Here is a 21,170-nt window from a genome sequence, read left to right as displayed (position 1 = left end):
CACTGGTCACTACAGACTGAAGCTAAAAACACTAAAATTCACTGACAAAGCACTTAAACATTGGGAAAATGAGCGTTGGGTGTATCTCTGTATATTCATAAAAACAGAAAAATTCATTTGGACTCTGGGATTCCACTAAACACTGATGCTTCACTAAACACTGATCTCTACACACTGATGCTATACTCACTGATACTATGAACACTAACTTACACTGTGAAAGCACTGAAGCATTGGCAGAACACTAACACACTGTAAAAACACTGAGAAATCACTGATGGTACTGAAGATAATACTAAATTGACACTGAAAACTACACAGTCAGTGCTGGTATTTCTCGGTAGTACTTTATAACAATAATTACAGTATTAATTAATTATGAGATATAAACGAACAGGAAATAGTATTCGAAGAATTGTTATAACCTGTGTGCAAAGGGTATAGGAACCAATATACACAAATTATAAACAGTAATTAATAAGATGAGATCAGTTCATACATATAATTAATTAACACAAATGTCCTATTAGTAATTATGCTAAAATGGGCATAAATGAGAGTCAGGAAGCCATGCGTAGCTTAATGTAGACTATTTAATTTCACTGAGGCAGGCTATGCTTGAATTTATTTGGCAACAGGGTAATTAATAAAAGCTGTTAATTAGAGGTACTGAAACAAAATTCCTACCTTAGCAGCTTAACTTCTTCTGTTTTTCATCTGTTAAAGAAGAGTAGTAAGTAATCCGAGGTATCAAATTAATTGCATTAATTACACTGACACGCACACACACTATAGCTTGCACGGTAAACACGAAGATGGCAAAATTCCTTAAGTCTAATAAATTCGACTTTAAATTAATAACTTCTGAACAAATTGTCCTAATTTCACAAAATTTAAAAACTTGTAGCGCTCTCTGGGTGACTGAAACAATGGCACTAGTGCTGGAGTCGTCGCTTGTTAATTAGCCGCGTAATTACAGCTGAAACAATACTCCACTTGTCGATTTTCTCCTTTTGTTAAGAAGCTTTGAATGGAAAGCTACGGGGGGTAGATTGCTTCCGGTTGACCGTTGGTAAGGCGAAAAGGTCAAAGTTCATAAAATTGCACGTGAAAAACTTTATTTATTGCTGGGCTTCTAATTGACATACGAACTTTGCAATAAGCATCAAAACACTCGTGAAGAAATTGCGAATCCAATAATATAAAACACAAGGAGTGTTGACAAACGGCGGCTGCTAGATGGGCGCTTGAAGTCGCACGGAAAGGCTTACTTGATTATCTTCTTAGCCGTTAATCTTCTTCTGTTTTTCATCTGTTATTAACATCTAATCCAAAGGCAGGGTGTAACACATATGAAAACACAGGCACTAACACATTAAATCACTGGCACACTAATGCGGCACTTTCCTTAAAGATGGCAATTAATCCATATCTCGAGAAGTTATTGGTCGATTTCTTCCAAATTTACATCCTTACGCTCCTCATGGCTTCAAAGAGACGATTTCGAAGAAAGTAATTTGCTAGGCTAATTAGTGGCGAAATTAGCAAATTGTAAGAAAACGTCCACTAGTCGAAAATCCCCCTTCGTCAACAAAAGGAATCCAGTTCGACGGGGGGTCATTGATAGCTCCCTTTGTACTGCCAGTGAATAAATGTCGATGGTTGCTCAATGCGGAAATGTCGAAGGTCACCAGACCTCGTGGTTGATAATTTAATACTTTAAATATTCATAACTCCGCTGCTAATTGTCGTAGACACTTGAAACCGGCATGCTTTTCTTCCTCGGAGAGTGCTCTATAAGATGGTATAACTTTCTTCCTGCGGCGGGGCACGACGGCTCTCACAGAGGGCCTCGAAGTCACAGCGACCGTTGAAAATGGCTCTGTTCAATGTAAATTCGTTAAAAAAAAAAAAAAAATCAAAATTAAGGAACTGATTATCGTAGATGCAAAATTTTGGTCTCAAAATGTTCCTAAGAGCTTTAGTAATACGGTGCAACTACTTTTGTATCGCTACGATGAAAACTTCCGCTGATAATGGATGAAACAACGGAGCTCAAAATACGCGTCCTTCTCTTACGGTATTTTCCCTAACCTTCTACCTGTTGTAGACAGCAAATTCCAACCTTTTTCTTTCCAATCAAGCACCCTGAAGTAAAGGGCGTGTTTACCATGCAGGATTCATTTGTTTCCATTATGGCAGAAAAGGTGTAACACTTCAAAATAAGAGGTTAAAGTTATCAAGTCAGAAATTTAAAGACTCATTCTATTCTACGGAATTTCCATGTATTAAAGCATCTATAGATTTGATAAATCATGCATTTTGCACTAACAACATTCTTTTCAGTTGCACATAGCATAAAGGATGACTGTATGGTATATAGCATAAAGGATGTGTATGGCATATAGCATAAAGGATGACTGTATAAATGGCCTTATTTTCTCAAAGGCATAAAGAAATCAGTGCTATAAAATAGAAAGGAATATTAAATTTCTTCATGAAAGATAATAAAAGAGATGTTATAAAAGTCAAATGCTATTTAATTCAATTTATAATTGAACACCACCTTTCAGTTTCAGACCATTTGAAAGAGCTTTTAAATGCTGTGTTTCCAGATTCTGTGTGTGTGTGTGTGTATATATATATATATAATTTATTTCCTAAACAATATTGATTAATTGATTATATTCTCTCCTAAGTTTAATTAAAGTAGAATTATTTTAAAAGAGTGAATCCATACTGGTAAGTTATATTTTGAAAGATGTTTTGAAGTAACTTGAAAATAAAATGTTAATAATGTTTTAACGGGGACTGGAATTAAATCATAATGAAGAACAAAATTTCAATTGTAAAAGGAAAAATTAAATTAAAAACATGTAATCATTGTCATTGATCGGAAATTAGTTGACTTTTCAAGGGGAACAAACCAACTCCCGTTCAATGAACAATAATTAATAAATAAATACGAAGGTGTTTCGTCTTTACTCGAGTTATAACGCAAAGCCAAAGCGGCAATTCTAGTCAGGCTAAATATTTCCGTGAATAGAAGGGATTATGAACCAATGCTGATACTCAAAGAATTTATGAAACATTTTAGCCAATTCAATTTGGAGTAAAAAGCAATTTCTATAGAGAAATCCGAAAAAACTCGAGTAACCGTCCTCGACACCCTCATGTTTATGCATTTGAGTTCTATATTATTTGTAAAAATTAAACATTGGAAATTGTCATTATGAAATAGAATTCAAAGTAAAGTTGAAATAAACATAGAAGATTACAAAAGATAAATAATGCAAACTTTGTAAAAACAAATCAAAAATAATATAAAAAATATAATAAGAACAGTGAATGTACATGAAGATATAAAGGCCAGAAAAGGTATTAAGTAACTTACATTCTTTCTAGTGGGGAGTTGGCAAAGTGTTCTCTTCATGTCTGACTCATAAGTGTAGGGTGTCCGAAAATTCTTAGCGGCAGTGGGGGCTTTCAGTCGGTAAGACTTGGGTGAAGTAATTTATGGTAGTGGGTGGGACTCGGAATTCTTCAGGGATGTATTATGTGGAGTTCTTATTTGAGTGAAACTGTCTTTAACATCTTAACGATTTTGAAAATACTACTGAATGGAAATTAATTAATTTCTGGCTAATTGTCATGTCACAATGATTAAGAATTAAAGAAAGGAAAAAAGGAATTTTCACTGTCCAAGAGCTATCAGACAGACTAAAGTCATGAAATAGGCCCTTTCTTTTAGTAACACCATAGTAGCAGCATAAGTCTGAAGACAATTAGCTTTTTACAATATATACAACTGAGTAATTACACTATATACAAATCCTTCAACTGTCATCCAACTTATACCGCCTTCTCAGGTTTAGGAACAAATTATCATATCCCTATCAGTTAAATGATTTAGAGTGAGTATTTAACGCTTGCTCTTTCAAGGCAATGGTTAATAAATTGAATGGGTATTAGATTATTTTTGAGAATTTTAATAAGGAGCAAAATTTCGCATTGTAAATCTATTGTATCTGTGCATATAATTTTAATTTGTTGTATTTGATTAATTATTGTATTGTTAATTACTTTTTTGGATATGTTGGAGTTCCAATTTATTAATTTGTTAGTATTGAAATTGAAGTTTCTTGTTTTGTCAAATTGTAAAATTTTTTTGTAGTTAATGATTTGAAGATCTAGAAAGTCTATGCTATTTTGTGAATTATTAGTTTTATTAAGACAATTTGGATAAATCTCGGAGTGTTCAATTTTACCAAAATTATTAATTGTAATAAGGTCATCAATATATCTGTAGGTGTGTTTATAGTAATTTAACTCTTGTGGTTGTAGATTTTTTTTTTTTTGGAAGTTAAATTCTTTGATAAATAAAAAGATATTACAGATCGAGGAGCTGGAATGTAAGCCCATTGGCAATCCTCTGACTTGTTTAAAAAGTTGATTTTGAAACTTGATGTAGTTATGAAAAAGTGTGCATTTTAGGTAGGTTTTCCATTTGTTAAGAGTCATAATTATGAGCCTATCAGGGAAGAGTTTTGGCAGATCAAGTAGACTGGTATAGATTTCTTCTAGAGGAAGTGAGGTATATAAGTTTTCAAAGTCATAGCAGTTAATGTTTTGGATGTTAATTGTTTGAATGGTATTAATGACAGGATATGTTTCTTGTATATATATATATATCAAAAAGGAAATGTTGGAACAAAATTGGAAATTTTTGTTCCTTGTATATGAAGGTTTAACCATTTCTTCTCCAGGTAAGACCAAATGGAGTACATGGAAATTTAAAGAATCTTTAAATACATTATCTTAACTGAAAATTTAATATGACTGAAGAGGAATTTTTGAAAAATTTTACAGAACATCATACCAAACAAAATAAAATAACATTTTATTAATCTCTTCTGTTTAACTCTTCAAACAGAACTTGTCAAAGGAAAAGTGTTTTGAAGCCTTAAGCCAAGTTGATTAATGTGTTTGAAATACATGTTTTGTTCCTCTGAATCATTTGAGACTCAAAATTGCTTTTTAGTATCAAACCTTCACTTTAAAACAACATTTTACTTCTCAAGTGTTCAGATCTTTTCCCTACATGTCTTCGTACCGAAATGAGACCAAATATTATATACAAAAGCTAAAAAACCAAAAATAATAAAAGCATAAAAATGTTTTAGAAAAACCTGAAAAAACCAAAAAAGGCCTAAAAACCCAAAAAAGGGGGGAGGGCCAAACTAACTAATTGCATAAACATATTAAATTAAGAGGAAAATCTTACATTGAAAATTAAAGAATCAAACATGTTTCTTCAAAATTGAAAAATAACTTGTTTGGTCAAATTATTTAAAGCCAAAAACAAGGGCAGCTCAATTTGCAGTGAGCAGAGTTTTATTGAAAATTTTTTTATTAAAAAGGAAAACCAAGAAAATTATGAAAAAAAAAGGACAAACGTACCTTCTTTAATTTTATATCTCAGCAGAATGAATGCTTTGAAAGTCGAAATAATGGACACTGGTGGGGTTTCACGAATATAGATGAACCCTGCAAAGGGGCTTACCAAAAAAGGAAAAGGGAATAGAGAAACATACAGAAAAACCTGTGAAGGTCTAAAAGCAAAGACTATATTTATTCTGTATATTATATGTATATATATATACAGATTAAATACAGTCTGTATATTCTGTAAAGAATAAATATATATATATAATCATATTCTATTTCAACCTAGTCTAGTCCTAACTAGTGAAGCCATTCTCAATGGAAAAGTAAATATGTATGCAAATGAAGAACCATGTTACAGAATTCTAATTCAGAAATTAAGCTTGTAAAGTATGCTAGTGTTTTAGCTGATGGTTATATGTATATATCTTATCTTTATGTAGAATTTATTTATTTATTTACTTATTTTGATGTAGAAATAAGAATCCAAAATCATCATAAAGTTATATGGTTTATGGATTCTAATTTCCTGTATGATTATTTGTGATTTAAATATTTGCTTCAATAATATATTAATAGATTAAGTGATATTATTGCTTAAAATCTAATAAAATGGAAATTTCTAATTAAGTATACGTATAATTACAAGAATGAAAATGATTTTTTTTTTTTTTTTTTTTTTTTTTTTTTTTTTTTTTTTTTTTTGTAGTTATATGATAATAAAATGCAAATTCCTAATTAAATTACAAAAAGTCTGCATTAAGTTACAAAAAGTCTTTTATATTTATGGATTTTATCTTAAATGTAATTAAATTAATTACATATAATAGTTATTTAAAATCAACAAACAGTTAATTAGAAAAATATGCCTTATGTGCACATTTTCAAAGTTGTAAAAGTGTCATTCATGCATTGACTTTTGTTAAGTTTTGCTGAAAGATGGAGTCTATGTATATTGTTGCATGCGTACGGGTCCGTTATACATTGAATGCACAGGTCCGATAAAAAATGAACAAAAATTTATTATTATCACAAACGCATAAATTTCCTTAGATTTCTGTACAGTATTACAATATCTCACAGTAGTTATCTCTTAACTACTCAAACGTTCAACAGAACTTAATTCAAAACAGCTAGAGAAAGCTAATCCGCGAATTCGCTACAGTTAACAAAAGCAGTTTCTAAACAAACTCTTAAAACAACAACTAACTAACCAATTGAGAGGTTTTCATGCTTATATGAGCTTTTTAAATGCACTAGAATTTTCTAGTATTTCCTCGAAAAGCAAAAAGAGATATTTATTTATTAAATGTTAAGTGCACGTGCTCTTGTATTTTTAATTTTCCGGCTTAGCTTTCTTTTAATATTCATCATGCTGCACTCTTAAAATCACTTAAGCAGCCTGCCCCAGTTTATCCAATATGGCCAAAGCAGGAAATCACTACATATCCCATGTTCTTGTGGAGAGTTTTGCTTAGATAAGACTATTTTCTTTGTGAATTGTGAAATTAATTGCCATATTTGTAGATACTTATGTTATATAGATCTATTCTACTGAAGTTGCATGTATACCAAAATTATGGTTGTAGAGCTTCTTTTCCCACTCAACAATTTGTTTTTGGACAATTAGTACAACACTACTGTATCTGGAATGAAGAAATAATAGACCATTCACATCAGAGCTTTTAGATTATCTATAAAAGAGTAAAGCTACAAAAAAGATGCTAAAGAAAACTAACTGTGCCATTTTGTTCCCAACAAAAATTCTCTGTGAAATTCGTACATCGCGTGTGCCCTTTTCATTTTGAAAATTTTTTCATCAACGGGTAATTCTTTCTCATACTCAACATTAGTTTTATAATTCTGCAAATTAGAAAAGTATTTTCAGGCTTGTGAATCACTCTGTAATAAGTAGCATATGTATGAGGATAAATATTCTTAATATTTTTTTTTTCCCCAAGTGCCTGAACACTTGCTCTTCAAGCACCTGTCAAAAAAGGGATTTGAACCTGGGCTAGCATTATGGCAACTGGCTTTCCTAGCACCATGCTAGTGGGATGTCAACGATCTTAATGATGAAATTTTGTATATTTAGATAAATTAAAAGATTAAAATAAGTATTAAAATATTCCTTTCCTGTTTATTACTAAAATTGCAGAAACTGAATTTGAGATTTCACGATGCAGCAATCCAAATTGAATCCCAATTTAAATTTGTATTTAGGTCATTCATATAATCTGATTACTAGAATTGTTAAATGAGCTTTGAGTTGACACAATATAGTAGCATTTTGATAATTACAGGTACCATCAGATGTACCGTATGTAGAATTAGAGGCAACTGGTTCAGGTGTTGGAATAGTGCAGGTAAAATTATAATCAGCTTTTTGAATTTTTACTGGCATGTTATTTAAGGAACAAAATTAATTTTATTTAATTTTTGTCTTAGAATTGCAAGACCTTTTAAGCAATTCAATTAATTTTATTTTGCCATTTAGGTTAGCTGGTCCTTCAATTTAGCAGTATCGGGAGAGACTCCTCAATTTTTCTTGAATGCTTTGCTTGACAAGACATCAACAGCTAGTTATTTGCAGCTTAGCATTTGCTCACAGTAAGATATTTTCCGTAATTCTTTCTTTTTAATTAATAATTTTAATTATTTGATTTTAATCTTAGTGTGTAATTTAATACAGAGAAATGAAATACAAAAACCAATTTATCAAAGGGGGAAAGAATTAGCTGAGGTTTTCGTGAACTTCATATGCATTACTAATCTTCCGCTGAAGTGTTCTACAGTTATAAAAGTGGTGTCTACATTTAGGAAAATAAGTATGTAATGCTGAATAAATGAAGCAGGATAGGCAAAAATTTTCAATTAAAATATTTTAGATTGCTTCTTTTACAGAATGAAGAAATGTTTGTTTTGTCAATAGGGAACAAAATAAAAGTGAATGAGAGGTGATGATTATGCAACTATGTGTTTAAAACATTTCTGATAGAAATGACAAGAAATATTTGGTTTTGATGATCTACACATTTTGATACTGGGTTATATACCTGACATCATCATTAATATGCAGCACTCATTTTTTGCTAATTGTTCCCTATTTTGTTCCTTTTCTTTATTGTAACAAAGGAATAATACAATCTGAATATCATTCTGTTTTATGGACTAAAATACTATATCAGCGAGATAGTTTGCACCTCTCTGTAATGTTTAATAAACATTCATAACTTTTTTTTGCTAACGGGATAGTTCTAAATAAACTATAATTGGAACAGAAACAAGCCAGGTTAAAATTATTCAAAACCTTTACTAATTTAAGGTATTTTTCAATAAAATTAGCTCATTTAAATAGGTTTATATTTTCTATGCATATTTCCTGCCATTTGAAATTTATTTAATAACAGTAGTGTAATGATTTGAAACTATTTTTCCTTAATTTTTTAATGCTGGATCAATGATTTCTGCAGTCTATCAAGACAGTTAGACAAAAAAAAATTGCTTTCCCTTCTGTGGTGATGGTGTTCCCACTATTGGCTGAAGAATAATATCACCAAACACTGGTAATTCGATTTCAGGCAAACAGACTGGCTACATGGGCATATTTATGGTTTTCTTCATGTGTAACATGAATACGAGTCAGTTTTTCATAGGAAATCTTCCATGAAAGCATCCTTTCCCTTAGGTAGATAGCCCTAGTATGCTTTGTCATAATGAAATAACTCCCTCCCCCAAAAAAAAAAATTTTTTTTTTTCCTTTTTTGGTAATAGTTTGGAATATACACTTTTTCTATATCAATACAATAATATTTCTGTTCAAACAACAACTTCACCATCTGAAGTGCTTCATCATTTGAAAAAAGTCAATGAAAACCACTTTAACACATTAAAGGTGGGAGTCGTAGTACTACGATTTATCTTGACTATAGCTTAAAGGCGGGAGTCGTAGTGCTACGATTTATCTCGACTGTAACTTAAAGGCGGGAGTCTTAATACTATGATTTATCTTGACTGTAGCTTAAAGGTGGGAGTCGTAGTACTACGATTTATCTCGAACTGTAGCTTAAAGGCGGGAGACGTGGTAATACGATTTATTCTTGACTGTAGCCTGTGCATTTATCTCGACTGTAGCTAGTGCATGTATTTAGTATGTTTTGTGGTTTGAAGCTGTTCGGTTGTTCAAATTCTACTTACAGTAAATTTTGAAATCCTTCAATATGGTTTCACGTGAAAATAAAGATATATATGCAGACGATTTGATGGACATTGAAGAGCCACAACCTGGTACATCGAACTCGACACCACGGACTCCACGAGGTAAAATTGATCTGCCTGGACATCTTTCACTAGACACCAAAAAGCACAAATTAATTAGGATAGAAAATAAAGGCAAAAAGCTATATGCCCAACGAAACTGGGTAGTTTGTGCGACACATAAAAAAAGAAAGTTGACTTGCTCAAATGCGAGTTTTGAAATTTACCTCTATACCGTGGTGAGTGTTATCAACATTATCACACTTATAAAAAATACTAGATTCTTTTCATAAATATGTTCTTTAAAACATTTTTTGTAATTAGTGTTTAATTCTTTTTTAATATTTCTTGTAATTTTAAGAGTTTAAATAAACTTTTTTAAGTCTAAATTTTTTTATGATTACACAAAATATTGCCCGCTGTAGGACGAAAAATGAGGCGAAGCGGTCGCCGTGTTACCTAGCATACTTTTGTCAAGATCCCCCGCCTTTAAAAGCCAATACAAACTTTTTTTTTTTTTTTTTTTTTTTTTGAAATCATACCGTATTAAACCCAATTTAAAGCAACTGTGTCACTTTATTTTGTGGTTGTCTCATTATTAATTGCCCCAAATATTCTTCTCAGAAACGGTTCCTTAAATCATTAAGAAGTTTTGTGTAGTATTTAATTCTTCTCAGAAAATAATGAGAGCCAATTTTATCTAAATCTGTTACATTGAAAGTACAATTTTCAATTAAAAACATTCATGGAGTTAAAGGGATGACATCTTCAGAGCTCTCCAAATTATATGTTATGGGTCAAGAATTTATTACTGACTCACAATAGCAAATTAAGGCTTCCTGTTCTTCATAACATAAAACCGATTTTCCCAAAGAGTGTCTCAAAAGTTCCTTAACCACATGAACTAGCAGTTCCCACCAACCTCCCCACGAGAAGGCTGTTGTTGGATTGAATTTCCACATTATTCTCTTTATTTTTGCCTCAATCTCTATTATGTCACAGTTAAGCTTAGACATTTCATTATAAGCCCCTTGGAAGTTAGTCCCATTGTCAGAATAAATGGTTCATAGTCTGCCTATCAATCGTCTTAAAGCCAAAAGAAAAAATTTATTGACAATAATGTCACCAGTTCTAGATAGATAACCCTGTATACAGCACATGTGAACAGTGCCATCCAAACCTTCTTACCATTTTCCAAAAACAACTGGCTAGCTGAATCTACTTCCAAAACTTCAAAAGCTCTATAATCTCCCACCCATCTTCAGGAAGAGGATTCAGTTCACAAGACATCAATTTCGCTTTATATCGTTGGCATATTACATGTCTTTTTCACACATTGCATACAGTTTTCGATTGTTTCAGTATCCAGAATCTTTCTTTTAAAATAGATTGAAGCATTTGAGTTCCAGCATGACAATGCTTCTTATAAACTGACTCGATTAACAATGTAGTAAAGATACATTTTCTCAGAAACATTGGTATTAAAAATTCAGAATTATCTTTGCATCTCAATATTCTTATTTTAACTCTTGTAATTTTTTCATTATCAATGAATACATCAAGTGGGTTAAGTGCTCCAATGTCAGGAAATTCGAGTTTTGAACCAACTGAATGAAAACCTTTTCGGAATTTACGATTTCAGCAACAGTTAATTCAGATTCTTTACATAAATTTGAATTCTTCCTACAATTAGATATAAAACATGACATCCAACTGGTTACACGAATCATTTTCTCATAATCAGAAACTCTACTGCATACCAAGGAGTGGTATCCTCTGAAAAATTAACATTACTGAGTTTTACCTTCCTTTCTTCCAAGTCAGCTTCGTTTGGCTGACAGACAATATTGGTAGGCAAAAATTTAGGGCTTTCTCATATCTAGATGGGTCCCTTATACCACTCTGAGTTAAGCACTTGCTTAGCAGAGCAGCCCCAAATAACACATCTGCAAGGTTCGTATTACCGGACACATGCCTCTATAATTTTGGTTTTCTTAATGTAGTAATTTCTTAACACAATTGGTTACAAAGCTCGACCAATTACCAGGATTTCTGATCCACCATAATGCGACTGTAGAATTACACTATGAAGTTATATTCATATCAGAAACATTGAGAGCTTTACGAGCAGAATATGATAATCAGGATCCACTGCAACCAGACATTAATTGCAATCTAGGAATCATTAGATTCTTAATAGGAGACACTTTAGATTTTGCTCTTAAGAGAGTTGTTTTTGCATTACACAAATCAGCATTTCTTGCAAGAAGACATCCTGCACAAGCATATTTGCGTGCATCAACAAAAACATGCAATTCAACAGTTGCAAATGTTCCAATGAATTGGGGTATTGCCACATTTTTCAACAAAAGTATATCAGATAACCACACAAAAAAAAATTACTTAAAAAATCATGAGGCAATACCTCATCCTAAGAAAATTTCAATTTCCATGTTTCGTGTAACAGAAGTTTTGGGAGCAAAGCTATTGGTGTTAGTATTCCAGTTGGATCAAAAATTGATTGTACTATAGACAGAATCAGTCTCTTAGCTCTTAGTATCACAAGTTATGTTTACATTTATATTACACCTTAATAAATCACTATTTAAATTCTACAATATTCCTAGAAGAGGTGTGTCCCCAGAATGCTTTGTAAAATATTTTGAAGCAACATTACTCTCCCATCTCCGTAAATTAAATCTGCGTCTCGACATAAGACTTTCGGCCTTTTGAATTAAATCTTCTTGTTCCTAAATATTGTAAACACCCATACAATTTATCAGCCACATATACAAAATCATATGAACAACTATCCAAGAGATGCTTAGTAGAAGCACCTAGTAGATATGGACTGCAGGAGATCCCAAAAACTACACTATTTTTCCCTCATCACTTGGATAGAAAAATTGCAAATATCTCTATACTTCAGAGAAATTCCCAACTGCAAGAATGTTTTCTATATGTCTGCAGTCAGACCAATAGAAAAAAATACCATTCTATCTAAAATATCAGGGACTAGTTCTGTTAAATTAGCTCCTTTCAATAAACACTGATTCAGATTTTTTTTTTTCTTTTTCTTTTCCTTTTCACAAGAAGAAGCATCAGAATGGGTCTTATCTTAGTGGTTTCACTATTGATTTTAATAACCGGTTTGTGTGGTTAAAAAGTGGCATTTATTTAATTTCTTTTACGGAACAATCTTTATAATATTTAAATTTTCCCTCTCTCTAAATACTTTTTGATATAATTTCAAAGAATTGTTTTCTTTTACCCTCTTAATAATTTTTTGATGACATGTCAAAGCAATGCTTTTGTTATCTGATAAATTGTTAGATTCACACATGTTTATTTGCAGACATTATATGTATTTGCAGACATATAATGTCTGCAAATAAACTTTTTCGCTTTTACCATTATTAGAAAGGGAAACATCCAAACTTAGAGTCATTTTGTTTTATGGAACTGAAATTCTGAGGACACATAAATTTGATATGATCATAAATGCAAATGGGACATTTAATACTGGTTTCACATTGGTTTTTTTAACCCTTTCAGGACGGGTGTCCCATATACGCATTCCGTAAGAAGGTCTCTTACAGCCAGGTGTCCCATCCATGCATCACTAGAGATTGCATTCAGAGGACAGGTGATGCATATACGTATTTTAAGCTGGAACGTTTTTCTGAAGGCCACTAGATGGCATCCTATGTCCATTACTTTTGAAATGAACACAGTTTTAGGTTCCTGACTTTGATATATTCTGCCTAACTTTGATATTTTACTCATCAACTGTCGCAAGGGTTGGGGGGGGGGAGTGTAAACAGAGGTGGGCTTTTTAAATCGCTGTATGCGTGCTAATATAAACATTATGGTTAATGAACCATTTACTAATGCAGATGAGAGTGATGATTCATTTTCTAAAGAGTTAGAAAGTGATACTTTTTCTAAGAGTTAGAAAGTGATACTTCTCCGTATTTCGAGATTTACCACACTCAGTCTTCATTTTAAATTTTGTTACTTCTTACTGTATCTTTATTCTGTTGTTTTATTAATTTTAAACTTTATTGATGGATTTTTATCATTTAAAACTTTAGAATAATTTGAATAGCGCTTCCGAAAATTATTTTACAAGGTAAGCAATTTTTTAAGTATATTTTCATGTAAAATAAAGAAAAAAACGTTATTAAGTGCTAATTTTTACATATATAAGAGCTCAAGTAATAATCTAAAATGCTACCAAAAATTATGATGCTAAAAGTGAAACTTTTTTTTTTTTTCTGATTTTTTTATAAAAATAGGCTTACCAATGCAAAACCTCCATCCTGTATGGTGGCCTTCGATTTCCTCCCCCCCCCCTCATGAGCGTCTTAAACAAAGGTGCACCGTCGTGAAAAGGATAAATGACCAATTCTTAGACGGGGAAAACAAGCACCTTTCTTTTGCACAATTAGCCTCCTTTCATTTAAGCTCATAGTTTCAGCTTTAAAACACTTAGCGCTCATATGAGGCTTACCACAGAATATACAAACATTTTGCTTACCTTGGTTTCATTTGTACTTACCACAAAATATACAAACATTTTGCTTACATTGGTTTCATTTGTACTTACCAGCACAACAGCTGTTGCTAAATCTGAATTACCTGAGATAACACATTTAATAGAATGAGTAAATTCTGATTGAGCTAATTTATCATTTCTTCAGATTCTACTTCATGCCTCAGAAAACACATTAGTTTTTCAACTTTCAGAATTCTTTTCCTGTCCTTCTTGGGAAGCTCTACTCCTCTCCCTGGCACATAGAATATTATCAGGTAGGCATGACTCTACTAGAGGTCCCAAGAAATCAGCAAACTTTTCCTTGGGTCTTAAGCTTTCCAGCGCTTGTAATTTACTTTCTATACTATTGTAAAGTACTCCTAAGTCCAATGCCGTTCTGCCTGTTGCAGCATTCTTTGTAACAAGCCCAAGCAAATCTCTTATGTAAATCTGCACTAGAAGGTCTTCTCTTCCAATTCTTTCTTGAACCGATTGATAGATTATGGATAATTTGTGGTGGTAACAAGGAAACTGTTCAAAAGTTGAGCTGCCATAGAGCCAGGCATTGCACTCTGAACTAAGTACAAAAGCTTATCTTTCGGAACAATATCTGCATCTTCATGAATTATGGAGAAATGGCTCCAAAAGCCTAAAAACTGTCTTGCATCTCCAGAGAATTTTTTCAGTTCAAGTTTAGGATGTTTGAACTAGATCTGTTTTAAAATAAATCGATATATTTTCTAATGCATTGCTGATGCAGTTGAGACTCATTATAATGATTTCCCTGTCATGTAATAAATGGATGTTTTGAAAAACATTTCCTATATGAAAATATGGATATCTGTTGTCAGTTGCCAATATTTTTGAACTGATAATTGTAATGGAATGGTCAGTATAATGAGTGAACATTATAGTGAACCTTGGCTCTTGTAAGATTGTTTTTAACTAGATTATATTGTGACTGCATGTAAATCAAATTAATAACTAATTTCCATATTAATTCAGATCAAGATAACTGCATCAAAAATGCTCCAGATATTGAGGAGATCTCCAGAGCAGATCATGAGGTATTTCATTATCAAACTTGATCATTGCCTAAGCTTCCAAATCATTATAATAGTGCAAAAAGATTTTTATTTTAATTTCACAAACAATAGGGTTAAATGTGTGACATGAGGACCCAAAATAGGGCTTCTGCTAAGGTCTCAGACTGTCTTAAACAGGCTGTTTTCCTTTAGAACAAACATTTTCAGTCTACTGATTAAAAATATTAATGAAATGAAACTTCTGATTAATGAATATAGATGAAGGAGTATACAATTTATAATTACCGATTATTAATTTAGCTAAACTAGTTAATTGGTGTAATTAATCAGCATATGATGTAATTTACTTGAACAAAAATCTGCACAATTTATAAATGTTTAAATTAAAGAACTATATTTGATAAAATTATATTGTAAGTATATGTGTAAAATTTATGTCATACATTATAGAATAAATTTATAAATATTTTAATAGAAGATTATTCTTATTAAAAATTAAGAGATTTATTTATTTATTTATTTATTTATTTATTTTAGCCAGCGAGAAAGAAGAAATGATACTAGTAATATGGCAGTAATGGAGGTTGGACTGCCATCTGGTTATGTTGCTGACGTTGATGCTCTTCCAAGCATTCTGCAAATTCCTAAAGTGAAAAGAGTTGAAACACAATTACAGGATACTAATGTTGTTATATATTTTGATAGGGTTAGTTTCTGGAAGAAAAAAAAAAAAAAAAAAAAAAGACTTCTTGAAAATATATTTAAAATTTAATTTTTTACTATTTTCTTCTGACTGAATAATCTTAGCCCCATTATTTCTCTGTAATGTGAAAATACAATGTTATTTGCATCAATAAACTGGTGTAACACTTTCACTACCGATCACGTGTGGTTGTATTGATAGTTAATGCTGTGTCATAGAAATAGATTGTACCCATATGCTGACTTACTTATTTATAATATGATTTAAAAGAGGTAATAAAAGTTTATTATGGGTACCATATTGATAAGCCCTTAAACATAGAGTTTTATTACTACGCACCAGTGGTGATCGATACTAGAGGTAAAATTACTTCTGCAATGCCACATCACGCCCTGGCGCATGGCATTTAAAAATTAATCAAAATAAGTAACAATATGCATTGTTTAGATATGAAACTGTATCACAAACAAATATATATATTTCAAATTAATTTATTACAAGATAGTTACAATGATATTATTGCTAACTATATATTTCAGAATGTTATTTATGTATGATCTTTTCACGAAATGAAACTTTGTTTGCATTCCAAACCACATACATTTACAACTAGTTTCTAACCTTCACTCCAAGCCAATACCAGCATATACAGTGGTGGCCAAAATTGTGGACACTTTTGGAAATTTTTATGTTTTTGAACTTTGTATGCTTATAGAAAATGTTACGTTTTGCAAAATGCAAACTTGTATATATCATTTTAAAGAGAATTGATTACTGAATTCAATACAAAACACAAAATTCAATTATCTGCAATACAAAAAAGTTATATGTACTTTAATATAAATAAAAAAAACACAGTTATGAAGTGGTTTGTAATGTCTAGCTTTCCTGGCCAATCACTGTTCTTATTCTGAGAACCAATCAAATATTAGTAACTGCCAGTAGAAGCTGACATCATGTTTACACTTGAAACAATTCATTATTTTGCTTTTTTCTGTAGAAGGAGGACCTGTTTCTTATACACTGGAATTACAAGTAGGAATTTTTGTAAAAATTTTTAATATTTAGTCAAGAAGCAATGACATCAAATAAAAGAGTAGATTGGACACCTAGAAAGAGATGTAATATTTTTGTGTTACGAGAAAGTGGTCTTTTATATGCTGAAATTGCAAGGCAGGTGGTTGGTTCAGTGACTACATCTGGAATCCGAAAGTTTTGTTTACGATATCTGGAGACAAATTCAATAAAAAACAAAGAAGGAAAAGGCCGAAAAAGGTGCACCACATCTATTGATGACAGTAGAATAAAAAGACCATGTCTCCAAGATAGAAAAATGTCATCAGCGGCCATTAGAAGTGATCTGAATGATGCTGGTGTTTCTGTCAGTTCAAGAGCAATCAGGGGAAGATTAACAGATGTTGGACTGAGAGGTAGAATTCCATGAAAAAAGCCTTATCTTAATTTTCAGCAACGAAAAAAAAAAAGACTACAGTGGGCAAAGGAACACGTTAATTGGACAGATGATCAGTGGTCACAAGTTATATGGAGTGATGAAACTAAGATATCGTTATTCGGTAGTGATGGGCGAAAATATGTAAGACATACATAGAATAGGAGAAGAGCTACATTTTGACTGAATTCAAGCAACTGTGGAAGCCAGTTAGTGTTATAATTTGGTCATGCATGTCAGCAGATGGTATTGGTTGCCTTCATATCATCGATGGGACACTGAATGCCAGAAAATACATTGACACTCTTCTAGAACCAAAACATCTACCTTCCATCAGAGATCTCTTTCCCAACAATGCTTCGTTTATTTTTCAGCAGGATTCTGCTCCTTGCCACACAGCCAAAATATCGAAAGAGTGGTTTCGTACAAGGAGCATTAAATTGTTGTCATGGCCGGGAAACAGTCTTGACCTCAATCCTATCGAAAATTTGTGGCACCGTTTGAAAACTCTTGTCCGAATGAGGCGCCCATCAAATAAAAGGGAACTAATTGAGGCTATAATTGTTTCCTGGTATCATGTAATAACGAAAGAAGAGCTTAAAACTCTTGTCAGCTCAATGAAACGTCGATGTGAAGCTGTAATAAAAAATAAAGGGGTACTCTACTAAATACTGATAACTCACTGCAATCATCACTATCTAATGTATATCGATAACTATTATCATTCAACTTTTTTTTGTATTGCAAATAATTGAATTTTGTGTTTTGTATTGAATTCAGTAATAAATTCTCTTTAAAATCATATATACAAGTTTGCATTTTGTGAAACGTAACGTTTTCTATAAGCATACAAAGTTCAAAAACATGAAAATTTCCAAGTGTCCACAATTTTGGCCACCACTGTATATCCAAAATGTAATGCCGATTAAACTTGAAAACAAACAATGAGATATTGCTTTTCTCGTGCCAGCACGTAACTCACGCCTGAGACATCACCCCCCACACCACGTGCAAGAGCATGATTGGCTCTTCAACAATTATGCCAGTGTGTGATCAGCAGTGAATGTGTTAATTTTTTTAAAGATAAATACGATTTTTAATTCTAAAATTTATGTCCAATTAGATTTCATTTGTGCAAAATAAGAATTCTAGTATAATGTATAAATATATTTTTAAAAAAAGGAGAAAAGAAGAATTCTTTGTATAAAATAATGATTGGTCAGATACTTCTAAATAATTTTCTAACTTTTTTATTTCTTTTCTATTATTATTAAGCTGGACAAAGAAGAATTGTGTGTTACTGTTCCAGCACATCGCATTTTTAAAGTTGCAAGACAACGCAGAGTTCCTGTAAAAGTTTACGATTTTTATAGCCAAGGTATGCTTTTCAAAATTTATAACATGAAGTTGTAAGTTACAACTGTATATATAGAGATAGATAGATAACTGTGTAATTAGTGTGTATAAGCAGAGAATAAATTGCTTACTAACATGGTAATTTTATTATTATTAATAAGACATACATTTTTAAATATTTATAATATTTCTAATAGAAAATTTGATTAAGTGAACAAAATCGAGGGGCATTTGCAAATATGGAGATATAAATATGCATAATGTTCCCTTTTTAAAAAACAATTTCTTATTTTTAAAACAAAAATAGTTGCCATTTTATTTTACATCAATAAAGGTCACACCCAAAGTGATTTGAAAAAAAAAAAAAACAAATTTTATTTTTTCATTACTTTCTGTAAAGCGTAACAAAGAAATAAGAAAAAATGCTAACAATTAAAAAATTAGTTAACTTGTAATTAGTGAAAGTTAAATAACTAATTACATTTCTTTGATGTTTCTTAAACACGGTTATTAAAATATTCGGTAATCATGTAGTATGCAATCGACTGCTTTCAGTTAATTATTTAATTCTCAGATGGCAGCACTAAAATGCTACTTTTAAATTCGAACATGTGATAAAATGGTAGGAAAAAGAAATATTACAACAACAGCTAATTTTAATGCTGCTGTCTAAAAAACAAATAATTAACTGAAAGTTGTACATTGCATATTACATGATTACCAGATTTTCTATGTAAAATGAGAGTTTTTAAAGTTAGGCAAAAATCTGAATTAAAGTAACTTGTATGAAAGATTTTGCATTTCAGAACTCAAATCTTCATGCTGTTTTAATCAATCAAAAGCTAACCTGAAGAGCGGTTAAATGTTTTACGTTAAAACTTTTAGTTTTATTTACATCTAATAGAAGAATTCATTGAGACAAAACAATAGTAATATCAGTATCAGCTTGTGGCAACCCTTGAGTGCTACACTGTTTCAACATGCCATTTACTGAAACTGTTGAAGTTTTCAAGTAATTAGTATGTTGCAGTTTTACAGAAATTCTGAAAACTAATTCTCAAATCATCTTGGCAGTTCCAGACTAGATAACCTTTCTAATAACAAATTCTACATATTTTTAGCAACTCATGCTGTGATAAATAATTGTAAATTTTTTCTTGCTTACCATTTAAATTACTCAGGTATGTCTATTGAATTTTGAATTGTTACTCAAATATTATTGTGTATTAGTGATGACAAAAGGAACCTCAGTATTCAAGAATTTTAATTTTGCATTTTATAAATTTCATTTGTATTTTCTGAGTAAATGGAGGTGTATTTTAAAAAATTGCATTCTTAAATTTTCCTTTAAGTATGATTTCAAATTTTCTCCTCTTTTTTTTTTTTTTTTTTTTTTAAGTTATTCTTATTTGAAAAGAAATCTAGATTTTAGAACTTAAAATTTAGAATTGAAAACAATTTTTAAGATTCATCCCACTTTTTAAGCATAATTAATAAATTTATAACTTTATAATGTGAACTAAATCTAAACAGTTTGTCAAAATAGTCAGCATTACAAAAAATATGTGCTTCCTTTCTGCCTTAATCAACACATTAATCTTATATTCATATTTCAATGAAATGTCAAAAATATTTCAAGGCAACTTTAAAGGTTTCCTTTTCACCAGAGAGAGAAATTTAATGAGCAGTGACAGAAATGAAAATAAATGCATTGAAGCTTGAAAACACCGAATGTGATTCATGAAATTAATTTATTGCTTGTAGAATTTAAGGTAAAACTTAAAACTAAAAATCACTGGAACTGTTATCATTTTTAATTATTATATTGCATAGAAAGATAAAACATTTTGATAACTTCTGCATTTAGCACAAAATTAATGTTTTATATTAAATTATTTGTACTATGATTCTAAACTAATAAGTGGACTGTATTCTAACTTAACATGCCGCCGCCCGTTGAAATTACAAATTTCAACATGTAAATTACAAACAAACATACAATTTAACAATTCAAGAAAAACTAATTCTCCAATACAATATGAAAACTAATAGATAATCTTTCATCATGAATATAATATAAAATATTATAAGCATTTAAGAACATTAACATTCACTAGGCTACAATCGAACTTATTCTTTAAAACAGTTCCATTTTTATATAAAGCACAATTTTCAATAAGAACATAATAATGTAAACTAAGCATTATTATCCTGGATAGGTAATAAACAAATTTTACTAATACATCGAATATACACACCATTTGATGTTTTCACTTTAACAACTCTGGCCTTATTATCTTTACCAGGTAAAACTTCTAGAATTCTTGCTAAAGACCATTTAAATGGCGGAAGATTATCTTCCTTTAACACAACTAA

At 31.1% G+C, this 21,170-nt stretch overlaps 1 protein-coding gene across 2 annotated transcripts in view; it reads left to right on the top strand.

Annotated features, from left to right (window-relative positions):
* Positions 1-21,170, top strand: part of LOC118202453 (CD109 antigen-like) — a 148,951-nt gene that overhangs the window by 119,710 nt on the left and 8,071 nt on the right. For both annotated transcript variants that reach the window (XR_015042626.1, XM_085822147.1), the window contains exons 31-34: positions 7,749-7,811; positions 7,943-8,055; positions 15,823-15,991; positions 18,714-18,816. Coding sequence is in view for 1 of the 2 variants with exons in the window: in XM_085822147.1 (XP_085678273.1) it covers positions 7,749-7,811; positions 7,943-8,055; positions 15,823-15,991; positions 18,714-18,816 (448 nt within the window). In the remaining variant the exon portion in view is untranslated. The remainder of the gene's footprint in view (positions 1-7,748; positions 7,812-7,942; positions 8,056-15,822; positions 15,992-18,713; positions 18,817-21,170) is intronic.

This window comes from Stegodyphus dumicola, chromosome 8 (genome assembly GCF_044657685.1).
Source record: "Stegodyphus dumicola isolate Sdum_Otavi_A_Nest chromosome 8, ASM4465768v1".
Lineage (NCBI taxonomy): Eukaryota > Metazoa > Arthropoda > Arachnida > Araneae > Eresidae > Stegodyphus > Stegodyphus dumicola.
This window is presented reverse-complemented; position numbering and strand designations above follow the sequence as displayed.